This window comes from Neolamprologus multifasciatus, chromosome 13, assembly GCF_963576455.1.
Source record: "Neolamprologus multifasciatus chromosome 13, fNeoMul1.2, whole genome shotgun sequence".
NCBI lineage: Eukaryota > Metazoa > Chordata > Actinopteri > Cichliformes > Cichlidae > Neolamprologus > Neolamprologus multifasciatus.
This window is the reverse complement of record NC_140451.1, coordinates 28,367,035-28,386,750: the sequence shown is the minus strand read 5'-3', so window position 1 is coordinate 28,386,750 and position 19,716 is coordinate 28,367,035. Positions and strand designations below refer to the sequence as shown.

At 37.7% G+C, this 19,716-nt stretch overlaps 1 protein-coding gene across 2 annotated transcripts in view; it reads left to right on the top strand.

Moving 5' to 3' along the window:
• cdh5 (cadherin 5) overlaps positions 1-15,416 on the top strand; it is a 73,010-nt gene extending 57,594 nt beyond the window's left edge. For both annotated transcript variants that reach the window (XM_085182278.1, XM_085182277.1), the window contains 4 exons: positions 1,332-1,462; positions 1,660-1,774; positions 6,193-6,325; positions 8,559-15,416. In XM_085182278.1, coding sequence (XP_085038404.1) covers positions 1,332-1,462; positions 1,660-1,774; positions 6,193-6,325; positions 8,559-8,943 — 764 coding nt within the window. In that variant the 3' untranslated portion in view covers positions 8,944-15,416. The remainder of the gene's footprint in view (positions 1-1,331; positions 1,463-1,659; positions 1,775-6,192; positions 6,326-8,558) is intronic.
• The last annotated feature ends 4,300 nt before the right edge of the window (positions 15,417-19,716 follow it).

Sequence of the window (19,716 nt, the reverse complement as noted above, 5' to 3'; positions counted from 1 at the left end):
TTTTCATTTCCAAGGTAGAAATGATTGTGTGTTCAACACGCAATGGGACAAATACTTGAATAGATCTTTTCAGTAAACATTCTCAGTATTCCCCTATACAAATCACACAAGACAGTGTGACCTGATTTTCGCTGGAAATACTTGTACATGAAAAAGAATTGCAACTCTTTAAAGGACTTTAAGTGTAAGAACATACTTTTACTCTGTGCAAGTGTTTGTGAAAATGCTTTCAGGCAGGAAGTTATTCGTGCTGGTGAAAAATCAGGGCTTCTGTTAAACACTCTGGATTTGAACTTCAAGTCCAAATGTCAAAAATCGCAAAGTTGTTTTTGTTTGAACTTGACCTTAAACCAAAGCTACTGGATGTGTTTCTTTATTTGAGAGTAGTCAGAAGGGTCCTTCCTGCCATTGTGCTCTCTGAAATTCCTCTAGTGGTGGGATATTGTGGAGGAAAGCGTTTGGCAGGAAATTTCTGCCTGCCAGGAGTTTGACTAATGACTGTATTGTTGCTCAGGTCTATGAAAAGGACATCGATGTAATCTACTCAACAAGTTTCTTTTAACTAAAACTGCAATTCAGTTCAGTTCTTTTTTAATAGCTTTTTTTTAATGACGTCACAATAACAGTAATCTCAAGGTGCCTTTTTTTATTGTAACTGAAGAGCATACATTATTACAACAAGTCAATATGGCAATTACTCTTGTTGAATGGGAGTGAGAAGGCAAACCTCTGTCTTAACACTGGGGGTTCCCATGTGCCAGGAAATGGGGGGTGAGGGGCAAGAAAAGCAGTAAAGAATCGATGAGAGGCCACGAAATGTAAACTATGGCAATGAGATGACTAAAGTTTTCTGTATCAGACTTTGTCTGGTCACTGACAGACCAAATTACATACAGAGTAGTCTGTAATGAAGAGATATTTCCAATGACAACAACATTCTTCTGCAAAGGAGAGTGATCTATGTTAATACATTTGTTCTGCCACTTCATTTAAAATCAGCCTTGGCTCCTTGTAGGATTTGCTTTTGCAGATTTTTTATGTTCTGTGATTATTTATGATCCTAATTGACTCCAATCTGAAATGCATCAAAGCCGTAACCACAAATGATCTCTCTGCCTTTATTTAGTCACTCTCTCCTCGCTGTCTTATCTCAAATCTCGTCTTATCTGTTCAGCATGACTCACATAAATAGACTGTGTAGACTGAGCAGGTGAGCATTAGTTCTGCTTTAGTGAAACGAGGTGATGAGTGAGGCAAATTGGTGAAGCAAAGGTGGTGTGATATTTTGTACTTAACTTGCTATGTGTGTTTTCTTGTATCTCTTTGTATAGATGGCACAGCAGCTCTCATTGTGAAACAGGGCCCGTTCAGCCTGGATGACCCCAAGAATTACAAGGTGGATATAAGGGTCAGTGACGGAGGACATCCCTCCAAGAGCAGCGTCTCCACAGTATCAGTTGGGGTATGCATTTTTTGTGTGCGTGATATTGAAAGCTGCTTGAGATTATTTTAGCACTGATAATTTTAAATAATTGCAAAGATGAAATGTTTTGTCTCTGTAAACTCAGTTTTAATGCAGTAAATATGTAGCTTCAATGAATGTTCAGTAAATGGACATTCAGGCAAGGTACTGACCGACTGATTGGTAATATGTTGTAGATATGCCAGTGTGATCCCAACCGGAATCGTACTTATTGCAAACCTGAGGCTCGGAGAATGGGAGTCAGTGTTCATGCTCTGACAGCCATTTTGCTTTGCATACTGACAATTCTCGGTAAGTTATTTTTTACTTTTTTCTTTATACTACTTGTTTTTTCTACCTTCTTTCATTGTTTTGACTTTTAGAACCATCTTAAAGGGTTAACCTTGAGATTTTTAATGCTATAGTCTGTGTACAGGCTTTTTTAAGAGTATTAATCTTTATAAGAAAATTATTTTTTAGCGGCATAAAATCTGAACCTCAATGATGTCACAGATGACTAGAAGTTGTGCAGGTATGGAGTTAATAAAAATCAACGACGTCTGTTCTCTGCTCATCTTTGCTTGAGGCCAAAAGAAACCTGAACAGATATCTGACAGATCTATCAGTGGTTGAGTTGCATTCTGGGTATTGTAGGTGTCAGGTTTTGACAGGAAGAAAGCATAATGATATATCTGTTTTTTCAGCATCCTTTTTTAGACTGTCCATCATGAATATGATATGAAAATGAAGTTTTAAGTTGTTATAATATTAGGTAATAGATCCTGATTTGGTTGCATGTGAATTTGCTTGAGTAACTATCTCTATATTGTTTTAAATTTATTTATGCTTGTCTGTGTTAGAATATATAGAAAGGTGAAAACATATCATTCCCAGAATATTTGCATTTATGCTGAAAGTCTGGGAAATGCATTGAAATATTTATTGCATTTTTTTGCATTCGTATTGTAGAATCTGTCCAAGCTACACATAATGGCATGTGCAATATCAGTGCACATAATGATGGGATTATAATACAACAGGAAAATCCATATATCCAAATGACGTTTGTTTTTTCTTAAGACCATAGCTTTTCACCTTTAATACCAGAGGACCTGCTTAATGTCATCTTCTGTCTTACAATAGTAATTATTTTTGGCTTTTTCCAACATTTGACTATTTTCCAAAAAATATTTTCTCCTGTTTTGCTTGGAATAACAAAGCCAATAAACATTCAGAAACAAAACCATTTTCATTTTGCAGAATCGTTTAATTTCTGCACTCGGTCTGGCTCGTGAAATGCAAAAGCATTTTGACTGATTTCCAAGCTAGAAATTTATCTTACCTAAAAATCTATTTTTCCACTGTTCTCCAGTGGTCAGATGTGTTTTCTCACCCTCAGAGACTCACTGAAGTGTACTCCAGGGTGTGATCTGGAGTCTTGTGGTGTAGTTGTTAACACTTTCACCTTATGTGTGAAAGATCTCTGGTTTGAGACCAGGAGGAAACACAAAAAATGCTGAAAGGGGTCACATGCTTGGAAAAATGAGAGGGGTATAAAAAATGTGCCAAATCAAATAAACTAATGAGATAGCAGCTGAAAAAAACATAATTTGGGTATGGATGAAGCAAAGCACACCCAAGGGGATCTGGAAGTGAAAAAGGAGATACAACAAACAGAAAGGGCAATGAAACATGTCACATTTTAACCCACTTTGTAGACAGCCATGTTTATGCCTGGAATAGAGATTGGATAAAAAAAATGTTGCTGTTGGAAGTAGGAAAAGTTTTAAAAATGAACAATAGGACTTGAAAAAGAATTCTAAACAACAGGGAAAAAAAACAACATTTTCACTCGCCTTGTTTTGGGTTTGTTTGCGTTTACACACAACAAATAATAAACACGCTTTTGTGAAATATTTGAAGATTGAATCAAAGATAGATGCCTAAATGTTTAGACAGACAGTAATGTAAAAATAGTACTTTTCTTCATTCTTCTTTAACTTTTTACCGGTAAGCAGAGAACTTCTGTATATATTGTTATTCTCTGAGAGAAATTCATGAAGATAGCATCAGTGATAGATGCAAAAAGCCAGTGCTGAGTGATCGGGACACGTGCACAGATTCACTTGCCCTTGCTTTGCGATAAATAAGATTTGTGTTTTGCGGGGAACGTTTTCCCCTTCTGGTGTTGTTGGTTTTATGAATAATGCAGCGGCGGATGTGAAAATAATGCCTGTAGTTGTGCGCTCAATATTCTCTTTGATACCTTCGCCCCCTGCCTTTTTTTGTATTTCTTTGGGAAAAAGAGACAGTTGTCATGTTGGATGAGAGGCACACTGGAGATACTTGGCCAAACAAGAGGGATGTGGAATGAGATGTACTGAAGAAGGAAGGAAAAAAGAAGACAACTTTAAGATAAGGAGGGATGGAGGCAAAGTGACACGTGGAAAAAAGTGTATATCAAGACTTAGATACTGGATGTGGAGAGTGCTGAAACAGGCGGACAGATGTAAGACGGTGAATTGAGGTGGAATGAGACCGGCTGAGTGACAGAGAGACAGAAAGAGGTTAAAGAAGAGAGACACGGAAGAGGAGAATTGTGGGAAAAGCAGCAGAAGAATAGGAGTGGTAATGAGGGGAGTTTATCAGTTCTTTAGGTGCCGTCTGCTTATCAAGCACCACCAAACACTCAACCTATTAACTATTAATACACTCCTTCACTATCGGGCCTTTTCCCCTTCATTTTTTCCCTTCATCTCCCCCTTCCTCTGTTTCTTTCCCTGTGGGTCTCTCTGTCTCCCTAACTTCCCCCTTCTATCTCTCCTTCTCTTTATCAAACAGCCCCAACACAGGCTAGATTAACTATTTAATGCACTTGTCATTATCTGTCAGGGCCCAAAGCAATTTAGCGTGCTCCCCATTCACAGGCACATTTTCTCACATGAAGCTGGGTTTGACACACGAAAAGACATTTTTTCTCAGTCCTTCTTCTCTAAAGAAAGGGCTTCTTTTTTCCCCCCCCTCTCTTTTCTTGTCCCTCTAAGTCTGATATCTCCAGAGCTTATTAAACTGCAGAGCATGTGTTGTAAAAGATTAATCTGTTGGTTTCCCATGCAAACTTAAATTAGTCCCACTCACCCTCAACTAAAAGGCATGGCTAATGCTGCCCGTCCGCTGAGAGAGAAAGAGGTTCATATCGGGACCGAGGCTTGGGCCTAATCTAATGTCAAATGTATCCTTCCTTCTCTCCTTGTTGCTCTCTTTCTCTCCTGATTTCCTCACCCCTAAGTCGCCAGTTTCTTCCACTTCCTCCTCCCCTCAATCAGTGCCCTCCCCCCTTTTTTGTTTTCTTCTTTTTTCTCTTGCTTCCTTGTCCTTTGTACTCTGTGCCCACTGACATGCAGCGTGTAATCAAAAACTTTACTGAGCTTCTTTCACCAGTTTGGCCTTTTGAACTCACTTTAATGTCATCATAATGTTGTGTACAAGTCAATTCGTTTAATTTTAGAGTAAGCCTGGTTGTTCTGGAAACAATTACAGTTATAGCTTCAGTTTATGAAAGATCAGACCGGCTCTAGTGTAACGGCCTGTAGATAAAATCATAAGGGGATTATCGTAAAGGGCTGCCCATCATTCTCTCCGAGATTGTTTTACACACAATAGCAAAGAGCTATTTCATGCAGACTATAAAGTCGAGCTCAGCTGTTATCCTTCTACACATCCAATTGGTTGATATCTAATCAAATGCATAGCTGCTTCAGCCTTCCCACAGTTGCTCTACATGTTTAAGCCACTTTGCAACCCACCTCCCTCACAGCTGGGTTCCTGTGTGGAATTAAAAGACATTTATAAATAACAGCATACTTGTTCATAGCTGCTTACTACAGGAACACAGATTGATTGATGTTCCAGTGGAATTTTTAAAGTTACTAATGTCACAGTTCGAGTCAGATTATACTTTCATATAATCTATAATCTTGCACGTTTAATTAGGTTTAGAGTTAGGCCTTGTTCTGCTAGAATATTTTTCCCTGTGCACAGCATGCTACCTCGATTGTTTTTGAGACAGACATAATTAAAAGTCTCAAGTCTGATAATTGTCTTTGTTTCTTGATCTGAAACAAATGTTTTTCTTTATTGATTTTGTGATTTAAGACTCCCATTGTTACACCCCCTCCTCCCCCGTTTCTCTCTTTCACAATTGTTTATTTCATCGTCCTCTGCTTCTCTTTCCTTTCCTTCTCAACACCCCTGCACGTTGTTTTCTCACACTCATTTCCACTTCCCTTGTTGTGTTTACTGAAATTCCCTTCCTGTCTTTTATGCTCCCCTTTCTTGTCTTTCTTTGTGCAGTTACTCTGTGCATGTCTCTGGCTGAGTAGATTCACTTAAGGTTTTCACGCTTGGGGCGAACGTCTCAGATACCTTAAACCATCTATTCCTCATTTTCTCTCCTTCGTCACTGCACTGTCCTCTAGTCTCATTCCCTTGTCAGTGCTCTACTTTTCTCACTTGTTTCCTGGCCCCATTCTTATTCTGCTTTGGTTGCGAGTCTCTATCATGATTTCACAGTCATAGAGCCATTGGTCTGAAAGGATAAATGAGTAAATGCAGTCTGTCTTTTTGTTTTACTGTTGATGTCTTCATTTTCTACCAACAGCAGTTTTGATTCGCTGTGCTGGATGTCAGCCGAGTAGATTCTAAACACACGTTTCTTTTCTGCTTTTAAGTCATAGTGATCCTGTTCGTGATGAGGAAACGCTACCAGAAGGATTCTCTGGCCAATATGAAAAACAGCGGAGAGATTCACGAGCAGCTGGTCACATACGATGAGGAGGGAGGAGGAGAGATGGACACTAATGGGTATGCAGATGAAAAGAAGCACCACCATACACTTTTAAACTGACAACTTGAATAGAACTGAAATGAGCTGACATGGTTTATCAGCAGCCCCCCCTCTTTTTGCAGACTTACATTTGATTCTATTTTCTTTATAAACCTCTCAAAGGAAAGATTTGTAACCTCTGAATGAAACCTCAAAAACCCAAGAATTTATAAAGTCTTGTCAAAGAATGACAGAAAATCAATTTTAAGTAAAAATGTAAAATAAATGTTGCTTCTTACTCACACTTTCAGCAATGCCAGTGAGGCCATTAATGCTCTTTTTATGTCATTAATTTCTCTTTTGTGGCTGCCATGCATAAAAAAACCAGCTCACAAAAACTGAAGGGAGCTTTAATTATTTAAATGTAGGATTGAAACTGTCTACTGGGAACATAGACAGCTTTTTAAACATTTAAACATTCCTCTTTACCTTATACTGTCTATGTTTCTATTGCTTACATCCTGATATTCCTATTTTTAAAATAAAATAAATGAAACAGATATATTCAGCCTTTCTTATGCTTTTTTATGGTTTCTTTGCATAATCCTTTTATTATTATAAAATCCTTGACAACAAATAATAAAGTGTGCTACCTCCTATATCTCCATTTATCTGCACTTTAATCTAATCTTATCTACTGACTTAATTTTACCTAATCTAAATCTAAATATCACTAGAGATCCACATAATTCAGGTAAACTTTCCATATTAAATGTACCAGAACTCACTGTTTGCCGATAAAAGCCACAAACGCAAGTTAATATAAGAATATCTAAGTTGCAGAGTAGCTAAGATACTGCATTACTATTGGTGACTTTCTAAAATATTTTTAAAAAGACAAAAAGATAAAATATAACTTGATAGTTGAGCTGTAGCATTAAGCATTCTGTAATAAATATGTCAGTGGACATATTTAAATGTCCTTACTAGAGAAGGACGATCTGATATTACGTATCGGTATCGGTCCGATACTGACGTAAATTACTGGATCGGATATCGGAGAGAAATAAAAAAATGTAATCCGATCCATTAAATATAAAAAAAAAAAAAAAAAAACCTCACAAAACTTGCGACATGGCGTAACTCGGCTCATAACCGTCGGAGCAGTATGCATCAGGTGATAGAGCAGCTGTGTGTATTTGAAGCCTCCCTACCAAACCAGCATTTCATGTCCGAGGAAGTTATCCCAGAGAGAAGTAAAGCAAGTGTGTACATTCATCTCTGAATGTTTGTAAAGCATTCCCGCGTTAAGCTTAACAACCAATACCTGGAGCGACTGCCTCTTCTTGCTGCTACTTCAATCGTGAAACTGCTTAATGATCAGCTGATCGGCTTTTCTGTCGAGTCCGTCTCTCTTGTTTGTCTTTGGCCCACTTCGCGCCAGAAAGAGGAAACCAGCGGCTGAACAACAGCAGCACGTTTAAGCTTGATAAGCTGTTGTTAGAATTTATTTAATATTACTTTCTACACCAGGATCTTTTTCTACGTAGCTGACGACTGGTAACTGTGCAGGGGCGGGTCTAGCAAAGTTTAGCCAGGGGGGCAGGTGGGGCATGAACAGGGAAAAGGGGGCACAAGCTATAGTACTTTTTCCTTTGGGAAGGTACCATCTGTGCAGTCTGCAATTCTGTTGAAGAAAGATGTTGAATCTATTTAATTATTCTTGAAAAATAATTTATTTCTGTGCATTTTTTTTTCCACACTGCATCAAATTAAAGTTGATTACGTCGATTAAGCATCATGAGGTGGGGGGTGGTTCCCTATTTCTTTTGTTTTTTGCTGGGAGTTTGCAACCCTATTAGTTAGGTTGCTTGATATTTCTGCTAAGTACTCTTTAAAATACCAGAATAGGGAGGATGGTGTAGGTTTAAGTTTATTAGATTGATCAGTATTGCTGAACTATGAAATATTTTGGACGCAGTGTATTTTTTACATACAGGTATAACAGAATAGCTTTAGTGTTGTTGTTTATTTAAACTTGAGTATGAACTTATACAAAATGCATCAAGATATTAAAAAAACAGTTTTATTGATTAAAAAACACTATATCGGATTCATATTGGTATCGGCAGATATCCAAATTTATGATATTGGTATCGGTATCGGACATAAAAAAGTGGTATCGTGCCATCTCTAGTCCGTACCCAGAAAATCTCTGTGATGAAGAAATGTGATCAGCAAATTTACTCACTCTATCCTCTTTTCTTTTAGTTATGATGTCTCAATCCTCACTTCCGCTTGCCACGACGGTTCCCTGCTTCGCCACCAAGATCACCGCCCCCACCCCTCACTCTACGCCATGGTCCAGAAACCCCCCCACCACACTCAGCCCACCGCATGTAAGGGCGACATGGCAGCGATGATTGAGGTAAAGAAAGACGAAGCTGATCACGACCGAGACGGATTCCCTTATGACACTCTCCACATCTACGGCTACGAGGGACCCGAGTCTTTAGCCGGAAGTCTCAGCTCTCTGGGAAGTTCCTCTACTGGTTCGAACTTGGATTATGACTTTCTCAACGATTGGGGCCCGAGGTTCAGGACCCTGGCGGAGCTCTATGGTGTAGACGGCCCAGATTACTACCATCAGTACTGATACCACATACCACCACATAATGACAAATCATACACATACATAACAAACATACAGCTTGATACAGTAATCAGAAAGAGCCATAGCAATACACTCACATACTGACCGGAAGCATGCAGGAAATATACACATTCGCACAGAAACAGACCTACAGTAGATAACCGTGTTCTTGAGAGACTTCTCCAGCTCCTCAAAACAAAATCAGGGAGCTTTTATCCAGTAACAATGACTAACTTCTGTTATGATGTGTAATTCAGTGAATCCATTAGTGTGTTGTGCCTCTGTCTGTTCACTCCCAGTCAAAAGAAAAGAAAAGAAAAGAAAAAGCTTAATCAAAATCCTGGAAACTCCATGAAGTTGAGTCAAGGAGGCTCTTCTTTTTTCCTGTTTCCAGTGAAATATTGGAAATTTTTTAAAGGAACAGAACACCAGGACATCTTTGATAGAAATAATAGAAATAGTGGCTTCATACATTTGCAAGAGGACTGATTATTTGGTGACAATACGAGATCCACACCATGAGGATTTTCCTTTACAGCAGTGTTGTGAGTTTTACACGGTAACCCTTTTATTCTGAAAAAGGTCTAAGCAGGTGAAGCCAGTTGGGTTGGGTATGGATGGGTATGGATAATCCAGTCCCTTTCAGTGATGTTACACAATTACTTAATTTCTTTTGCATTTAATAATTTTGCAGCAGCATTTTGAAATATGATTTTTTTTTTTTCCCCTGTGGTGACTTTGGCAAAAGACACAGACTATTGAAGATGAAAAGTTTATAACGATTCATTTTGTATCCCCTAAAATAAGCATTAACCTTCCCCATCATATTGGCCTGTTAATGTATGATTAACTGAATTCATATATTTAAATCCTTATATCCTGTTTAACATTAAAATGTATTGCTAATATAATATGGCAGACTCTGAAGATTAGTTCATTTTGCTACAAAGAGAATTAAAGGAATCGTAATAATTCAATCCAACAGGGGCTGCAAAATGCTGCTTGTGAAAGCAACTCACTGCTGATCTTTTTTTCCCCCTTCGTTCTTTTTTTCTGTCTCTTTTGGTATACGGCGTGTGATCTCTTCTAACTTTGATGTGTGTTTTTTTTTTATATAAATTTGACAAAAGGGACACGAACATGGGGAGAACGAGGTGATTTTATTTTTGATCTGTAGTTGATGATTTGATTTGTAAATATGATTGCTTGAGGGGGTTACTGTACTGGGAAACTGAGCAGCCACACGAGTTTAAGCTCAAAGGGGTTTGAAGTGTTTGATCACAGCAAGATGCCAGTTATGTTTTCTTCATCTGAAATACTAGAAGAGACCGTCTCTGAGGAAAGTTCAGCTCTGTAAAGTCTACTTTGTTCATCAGAGCGTTAAGTCCGATGGGTTATTTTGTGACGTGCCCACTGAGTTCGTGATTTTTCTGAGGTCCAGACATGACCTCAGGTGTCTGAACAGTAGTCAACAGAATTCAAAAGAAGCATCAGAAGTCCCTGATTTTTTTTTTTTTTTTTGCTGTTTTTTAAGGTGAAAACCTTAAAAAACCTTTCCCGCTTTGTGTTCCTAAAACCAACCCTCTGATATGAATAAGGTCATTTTCCGAGTAAGTCATTTTGCCCATTTTCTCAGTTATCTTCTGCTCTGAAAAGAGAAAAGACAATCGACAGACGGACAGAAAGGAAATGACGCTACTGCTTCTCAGACAGAATTACAGCATGTTCCGAGGGTTTATTTGACAGAACCCATCATCACAGTTATTGTTGAGATGAAAGCGTAATTCTCAGAGGCCTACTGGAACAAAAGTAATTCAGACAACTCAGGAAGCACAGAGCTGGAAAAGCAGCTAGTTGGGCAGCCACAATGACTCTGAGGTGGCTTGAATAACTTTAACCTCTAAACCTTCTTGGCTGCTATCAGATCATAAAACTTGAGATGAAAAATACCCCCAAACTTTTTGATAGTCTAGATGATTACTTAATATAGCTACTAAAAGTTAGGTAATAGTTTCTCCTAATAGTTGTGTAGGATTATTTCTACCTTGAATTTTAGCATTAGATAGTAAGGATATTCTACTTAGCAACGGATATGGCACTCCTTGGCGTCAAATTGAAGTTTTGTCTATAAAATGTCAATAAATATGAGAAATACCCACAAGAGTTTCTCAAAAACCAAAGTAGCTCTTTTTTTCCTTTCCAGATATGCTGGATATTTGGCCTGCCCCGTCTCTTAAGTAATCAGGAACAACCAATCGCAAGGCCGCACTCGGTAGCGTTTAAACAATAATCACAGATCTTTTAGATTATTGTACGAACAAATGCCCAGGAAATAAACCATTGTTTCTGCAGTCATTCATAAAGCACCACGAAGGTAGAAGGTCACCATTGTCTGTGATTATTGTGACATCTGTGAATCTAGTACCAATTGTTGCTGATAATACCACCCTACTGAACACACACAGCCTAGTGTGTTTCTTTTTTCCTTTTTAAAAAAAGTAATTTCATTTCAGTTTATTTAACCTGCTATTCAGTCCCAGGAATCGGAGTTGAACTTGTTCCCTTAAAACTCAGTCCTGCTTGGAATGCCTTTTGATAAACAGTGAGACAATAGCTGGAAGTCCTCTCAACGCCTTCCTGTTGGGGTTTAAATATATATATATATACACTTAGCCAGTTCCTTCTCCTCAGTCTCAGCTTTGCTCTCCTTGTTTGCCTCACCGTATCTCCTCGGCGCTGTCTTTTTCTCCATCGTCTAATCAGTGAGACCAAACAGTGGACTCAACTTCCTGTCCATCTGGGAGGTTGTGCCCGCCTCTTCCTGTCTGTGTTATCTTTCTCCTGGGCCAACACATTGTGCTCACTTCCTGCAAGTCCAGCCTGAGAAATGGGCTTGAAGAGGAAGAGGGAGCGAGGCAAGGAGCAGCATAGGATGAGGTTGGGGGTTAAGAAGAAAGAAAGACGAAAAGAACAATGCAGAGCAATGATTAGTTTTCCAGCCGAACAGAAACACCTCAGAGCAAAGATGCGTTTTTTTGATCTGTACAATTTGCCATCCTCATAAAAGAAGGCTGATCCCACCGGTAAATATTAAGTTTATTTAAAAAAACAAAAACAAACAAACACAATCTCAGTTTTGTGGCTTCAAAATGGCAGGAATGGAATCTTAAGTACTCTTACCTTCAGTTAATTTCTCCTCATTGTTTTTAGGCACTGCACTCATGATCTTAGTCAAAAGCAACCCACTGTTTTTGTAAGTGTAAAAAAACCTTCAAAGATCTCTTAAAAATTCTGGCACAACAAGCACCACTGCTAAAAACAAAACAAAACAACATTTCTAGAATCTAAGAATTTTAGCTAGTTTTATAATCCATGTCCTCGCTCGGTGAACAAACAATGGCTCATTTTTCTGTCTGACATCTTTGTTTGAGTCAAAGAATGGAAACAAACTTTGCAAACTTTGGTTCAATTTTGCTTCATTGTGCAGTGAGAGGAAAACTTTTTGTCTTGTTATTTCAAGCTATTTCGTGGCTCTAAAAGTAACAGTAATTTTTTTTAATGTGTGTGTGCGTGTGTGTATGTTCACCATTATTGTAATCATGGCTGTTATTTAAAAGGTGTGCCCGTGAAAAAGAAAAACTTCATTGTTAAACACCAGCAGGCTGTAGCAGAGACAGGTGCTCTATTATCTAGTTTCCTAAAAGAAACAAGTGCTGGCTGTACTTAGGTGAGAAAAGCTGGCACATTATTCGAGGCAGATGGACATTCGCTAGCAATTTTGGCCAGCAGTATTTCCAACTTGTTTAGCTCATTCCAAAACGATATAAAAATGTAGCACATACATTTTTATGACAAAAATCCATTAGTAGAATACATCAATCATTAAACACTTCCAAAACATGGACCGTATAGTCAGACATGGCGTAATATTTTCCAGAGCGTGTCATATTTATTTTTTCTTTGTGTGCTGCCAGGACCAAGACTTGGACATATTGGTTTAGACTAACATGTTTCTTTCAATCCATCATGCCCAGCATGCTTTCATTTTTAGGAATTTTCTTGAGCTCTTCACCCGCTTCTCCACACTTATTCATCAGATTTTGCAACTTCCAACGTTTTCCAAGTATTACAATAACACGCTACAGGACAATGACAGCCATACGAGTGCCATAATTGATTTGATATGTTGGTTATCAGTGGTTGTGGGAGGACATTTACCTCCCCTGCACAGCAAATCCAGCATGTCCAAATTAACACTGTCAGATTTGATTTCAACACTTTTAAAGTGTCTATATGGGTCCACACCAGAGAGTGTTAATTTAACTCTTTTTGGAGAGTTAGTATGTTAACTCTGATTTAGTGTTAAACACCAAATCTCTCTGGAGTTGATAATTTAACACTTGGTGTTAAGAGTTTATATATTAACTCTCAAAGAGTATTTTAGTTTAACTACATAAGAGTTATCTTCTAATTAATTCTAAAAAGCGGGAATTTTACTGTTCTGAACTTCTAGAAATTTATTTTGGAAATAAACATTTACTAAAAGACGTAATGGTTTTTGAAAAACATTTATTCTGAACTGTGCACCACAATTTCAAAACATTTTCTGAAAGATGTAACAGTGTACATGTTCTCACTTTCATTAGAATTTCGTTTATCAAAAGGTCTGACATAGGTGAGCTGGTAAATGCAAATAACAGCATTCTCATCACTTATTTCAATAAATACAAAATACAATATGCATGTCCTTCAGTCATCACTTTGTGGAACTTCAACGCACTTCTGCTCTCCCCCATATTCCATCTTCAAGCATATCCTATGTGGAGATTGAATAAAAATTAGTTGACACTAATTAATGGCACAAATCAATTGCAGCACAGTAAAAAAAAAAGGAATCCTTTTTGAGCCATTACTTGTGTAAAGTATTTTCCCAAAACACAAGGACACAGACAACAGGTAATACTGAACTAAATGTAAAACCTCAACCTTTTTCATTTTTACCTAAACCGTGTGCACAAAACTCTGGAGGAATCTAAGTGCTAACGTAGAACTCAGTCGGGACTCGGGACATCTGCTACTGCTGTTTGCTCGTTTTTTATGGGAGATCGTTTTCAGGCTTCAAGTAGCACCATTATATCAACATTTCACATTCTAGACATTGTTTTAAGTGTATTTGACCAAGAAATTTGACTGAAAATTCACATGCAAGCTTTTTTTCAAGGCTGTGGTATTTGCCCGCAAACAATACCTTTCAGCTAGCTAAAACAGAATATTATGCTATCACCGAGCAACATGGCTAATGCCTTTCACACAGCTTTGTCTCAACTCCAAAGAGCCACAGAAGTAAAAGCTAATAACAATAATTGAAACAATCTTTGAAAACATGACTTACCAAGCATGGCAAACAACTCAAATATGTAGAGCAAAATGTTCTGAAACGGCTTCACTTCAGCTTCGATCGGAGCCGTGCTGGGGGCGGAGTCTGTGAATTTACTCTATTGGTGTCATAGCCCCTGTAGGAGTTCAGAGTTAAGAGGTCAAGAGTTAATGTTTCCATTGTAACACCTCCAGATTTGAAATAGAAACACTCATTTTTAACACTCGATTTTAACTACTATTATTTTACACCTCAGAGTTACATTAAAAGAATGTGACTCTACTTAGAGTAAAATTAACTCTAAGACTACTAACACCAAAACATTTAACACTTTTGAATTTGCTGTGTGCTGCAGGAGTCACCTTGGAAGCAGTGAAAATTAAACCTCTCAGGGTGGGATCCCAACACAAAAAAGCTATTCACATGAACGTGAAGAAACAAAAATATGTAGTGTGGTTTAAAAGACAACATTTAAGTGTTTTTCTTCTGTTTCTGTCTAATGTTTCAACAAGGGATTTTATTTTGAAATGTATATAGAAAAAATGTGCCTAATAGGGATCTTTCTCTGGCCTCACCTTGTTTATTTTTTTCTTATTGTTGCTATTATTTTTGCCTAAATAACTGTATTTAAAGGATTTTAAACTTGACACTCTCTTTTTTTAATTGCTGTATAAAGGAAAACTAGATTCAGTTTCAGCACATGAAAGAAAATATTGTTTGATGCATGAATGAGTCCTCGAGTGAATATGTAACTTTCTGCTTGTGTGTCCACTTGTGTGTGTGTGTGCGTGTGTGTGTGCAAGGGTGCTTGTGATTGTACCATGACTGTACCCATGTAGATATACAAACAAGTATCAGACCAGTTAAAAAAAACAAAAAAGGGAAAGAAACCACATTTCTCTTGTGTGAAAACATTAAGGTCTGCAAGGGAGCGACATGTGCCTTTACTCTTTAAAAAAAAAAACATGTAAAGAAAAAGAAAAAATGCTTTTTTTTGATGGTGAACACGATGTTTTCTATAGTGTTTTATGGTGTACAGCAACTACTTTTTATTACATGAATTTTTGTAAGTGTAGAAGAATAAAAATCCACTCAAATATGTTTTGTTTATCTGGTGATTTTTACCAACACTTTGGGACAGAAGAAAATATTTCACCAAATGAACTATAAAATGTTAAATGGACTTGTTTATACACAGCACATTTCTGCTCTGCTTGAGCTTTACACGACATGTTGTTTCGCCTAACATTCGCCTATTCAGAGAAGCACTTTTTTTCTACACCTAAGGGTAGATCAAACATTCACACTTGGGTGCTTGAGAAGCAACTTGGGTTAAGCATCTTGCCCGAGGATAGTACAATAGGTGAATGGAGCAGCCAAGGGTCAAACCACCAACCTTCCAATTAGTAGATGAGCTGCTCTACCTCCTGAGCTACAGCCAAGACATCTGTGCTGAATAAATGTGGATGTACTAGCTCACCGGTTTATTTTTATACAAAAAAAATATTCAAGTAAGCTCTGACAACCATATCAAATTGCATCAGCTTGTAAATTCCACTATTTGATGGTACGATACATGATGCCAGTAAGTGGCTGCCTCCAGTTTTGAGCCACCCCCAGATGACTTCAAGTAGCCAAAGGTTCTTGTATTTTTAAGTGGTCTTGAGCAATAGTCCTCCTCATAGATTTTCTGAAACTCTTTGGCTGCTTTTTAATTCTTTTTCAACCCAGGCCATTTTCAGTGGAATGATTTTGTTTGTTTGCTTTTTGGTGTGTTTGTTAATCTATTTAACTGACCTATGAATCAGTCAACTATAAGAAAAATTATTGTAAATTGTATCTTTAGGCATTTTATTAGCAGCCTGTCGCAAAAATGCATAATTTGTTCTGATTTCTTCAGCCGAATCAATGGATATAATATCCCAAAGAGCTATTAGCTGCAAACTTGGCAAATCTCAGCAAGGTGTCAAGGGCGTCCTTAAAAATGAAATGAAACTGGACAAGTGAAGGGCAAAAGAAAAAAAAAAAGACTATCTACAGCAGATGAACATGTGAAAGTCATTTCCTTAAGAAACTTTTCAGCATGACAGTGATGCCAAGAAAACTGCTAATACAGTAAAAGCATACCTGGACAGAAAAACACACTTTGAATAACCTCTCCAGCGCCCAGAACTCAACATTATTGAAGTATTGTGGAATCTTGACAGAACTAAAGGCACTTTAATTCCTTTTTATTTATATGCCGCCAAATTACAAAAACTGTTGCCTCAAGGTGCTTTATATTGTAAAGTAAAGACGCTACAATAATACAGAGGAAACAGAGAAATTCAGCCAGCAACCAAAGAAGAGCTTTCGAACGTCCTTCAAGAAGCCTGGAGAACCATTACTATTAAGAGTACTTAAAGAAATTGGAAGAGGACTTGACTTGAGTTCAGACTCTACTGAAGAATAAAGGTGCTGATAATAAATATTGACTTTTAAGTTTGTTGGAACTGTACAAATTCTGTTTTTGCCTCATATAGTGTATTTCCATGTGTGTTTGCACATTATCGAATAGATAGCTGCACATATTTGCCATTTTGCAAGCAGAATATAAAGAAATGAGGAGTGACTTAAGACTATTCTAGAGCATGTTATACTGGAAGGCTTACAATACAGCTTGAAAGAACATTTAAAAAACTACATATTGAAAATATTTAATGCTCCACAGAGTAATAGCAATCCCTGAGATTATAGTATATGCATATATGTGAAGGACTGATAATAACAATTTGATGGGCTAAAAACAACTCAATGGGGTGATTTCCTTCAACACAAAGCTTTTTTTTTGTTTACATAATCAACCAAATTTAATCCCAAGATCCTTAATGGCCAGATACTGTTCAACAAATTAATATGATAGGGGTGAGAATTCTTAAACACCTAACTAATCTTCAAGTTTTTACATTTTTTTAAGGTTTTACTCAGTATCAAAAGTGCCTGTGACTCATGAAAGAAATCCAAGAGAAAAGGAGGCGAACATGAACAATATTTTCTGTCACATCACTCTGTTGAAGAACAACAAGAAACAAAGAAAAAGAACAGCAGGTACCATGTGGTGTGTCTGCAAGTCTCATGCAAAGAAAAAGTGGAATTTACCAGGATAACCCACTAAATGTGTTTTTGTCAGGTTTAAAGTGTCAACATGGGTCTGAAAAACCAAAATACTAGCAAGTTCTCTAACACGGCGAGACCAGCTCTGTTCCTTTGTGTAAAATGATCCAGCATGTCAAAGATTACACATGGTGGGGCCGTGTGAGGAAAAGCTCTGATCTCCCTCACCTTAATCCTTGACAAGCGATCAGATGCGAGTTGGAGGATATCCTGTGTTTTTCTCCTTTTTTAACATGAGCGTAAATTCACCTCAGGTTCGTGCAGTTTTATTGTTGTAGGGCCTGTAGTGGATTTGGGTGTCAGACCTCCATATGTGATCATGTCCATATGCGACGTGACTCATTCTACATGTCCACGGGGTTAAAACAGAGAAACAGACACAGACGTGAATAAGAAGGAAATACCAGAGTGACATCGAGCCACACACACACACACACACACACACACACACACACACACACACAGTTAAAACTTCAAGAGTGGAAATTTTGTGATCTTGATCTAGCTGATAAATTACGCTATAAATTAGGACCAGTGTTCTTACACCCTCAGGCTTTACTCAGTGCAGTATTACTGGCCTTATATCGACCTACAAGCTAATACCTGTATATATTTATAAACCTTTTCACAAGTCGTTTGATGTTAACATCAGAATACATAATTAGCCTTACAAAATAATTCATATGCACATTAAAAATACTGATTATCCTACACTCTATACCACCCTACTTTTACCATTGCTTCTAAGAATGGAGAACCAGCAGTCATTAGTGGTTTTCAGCATCTGAATGAACAACATATTTTTCCTTTGCATGTTTAAACAATGAACTTCTAGAGAGCACAATGACTTTACGACCCTCAAGCCCTGCACATTTATCAGCATTCAAGCTTTCATATTTTCTCACATTTACAATTACACCCTAATTCAGTCTAATAAGAAAGTGGGATGATTTTAAATAGCTTTTACTGTGATTTTTGAGATGCACAGACACCAAATCCAGTCTGTCATCAGTTATTCAGGCAAGCAGCATAGCTGGGAGATGTGACAGATGTCTGCATGAAGAAGAGAGACTGAAAAGGAAAGAAAAATGTTGAATGAGAGAGGAGAGAGAGAAATACTTCCATCCCATTTCTACTCGTGTCTCAGCCTCATCTCAACTTTGGTCCATTTGTGGTGAGGATGGGACAGGACTAGCCGGCAGCCATGTGCTAAACGTTGTGCTACGGTCAAACTACAAAAATCAGACTATTAAAGTGAGGCATGCTTATACTTGAAAAAGATTACATGGAGACTGCAAATGGATAATCCTTTGAAGCCTGATCAAAGAAAGTCTGAATTTTGAAGTGGGGTGCAGTATGTGTTTACATGCAAAAGGAGTTGATACGGGTAGCTGTTTACATGACTCCAGCATGTAATCCAGTTAGAGAGCGCTCTGTCTTGTCAAGAGCGGCTGTTGTTGTTCGTTGGCATAAAAAAATAGCACAGATGAATGTGAGAGAGTGGCACAGGTATCTGTAAGGGAAACATTTTAAGTGCTCGCACTGCTTCAGATTATTTTGGTTAAGGTATATGATATGCGTAGGTTTTTAGGCATTATATTTCCTTCTGATATTCTATATTTGCAGCTTTATTTCAAGATTTCAACATGGCTTTTTTGCTTAAAGGTGCTAAGAGCTAGCAATCTACCCTTACATTATCCTTCAGATTGTAGGTCTAATAGTTTACACAGAGTATTGTTAGTGTAAGAAGAAACATTTATATTTTAGACCCTTTAGATCAGGGGTGTCGAACTCCAGGCCTCGAGGGCCGGTGTCCTGCAGGTTTTAGATAGCACCCTGGGTCAACACACCTGAATCAAATGATTAGTTCATTACCAGGCCTCAGGAGAACTTCAAAACATGTTGAGGAGGTAATTTAGCGATTTAAATCAGCTGTGTTGGATCAAGGACACATCTAAAACCTGCAGGACACCAGCCCTTTAGACATTCATTATAGATGCGAGATGAAAGTTAAAGAATACTTCAAACTGTCAAAACTGTGATCTCAGATCTAAAATGACTCAGCAGAAAATAATGGAAAAGAAATGCACAAATGTCTTCAATTTTTCCGACTCATGTGCAGCCAAGAGAAAATGTCTACGATGCGACCAAAGAATGTTTTCGTTTAGAAGTCATTTAAAATAAACTTTCAAAGAAATGTTGCATAAAGAGGGTGACATTAAAAAAAACTATTTTTAAATGAATAA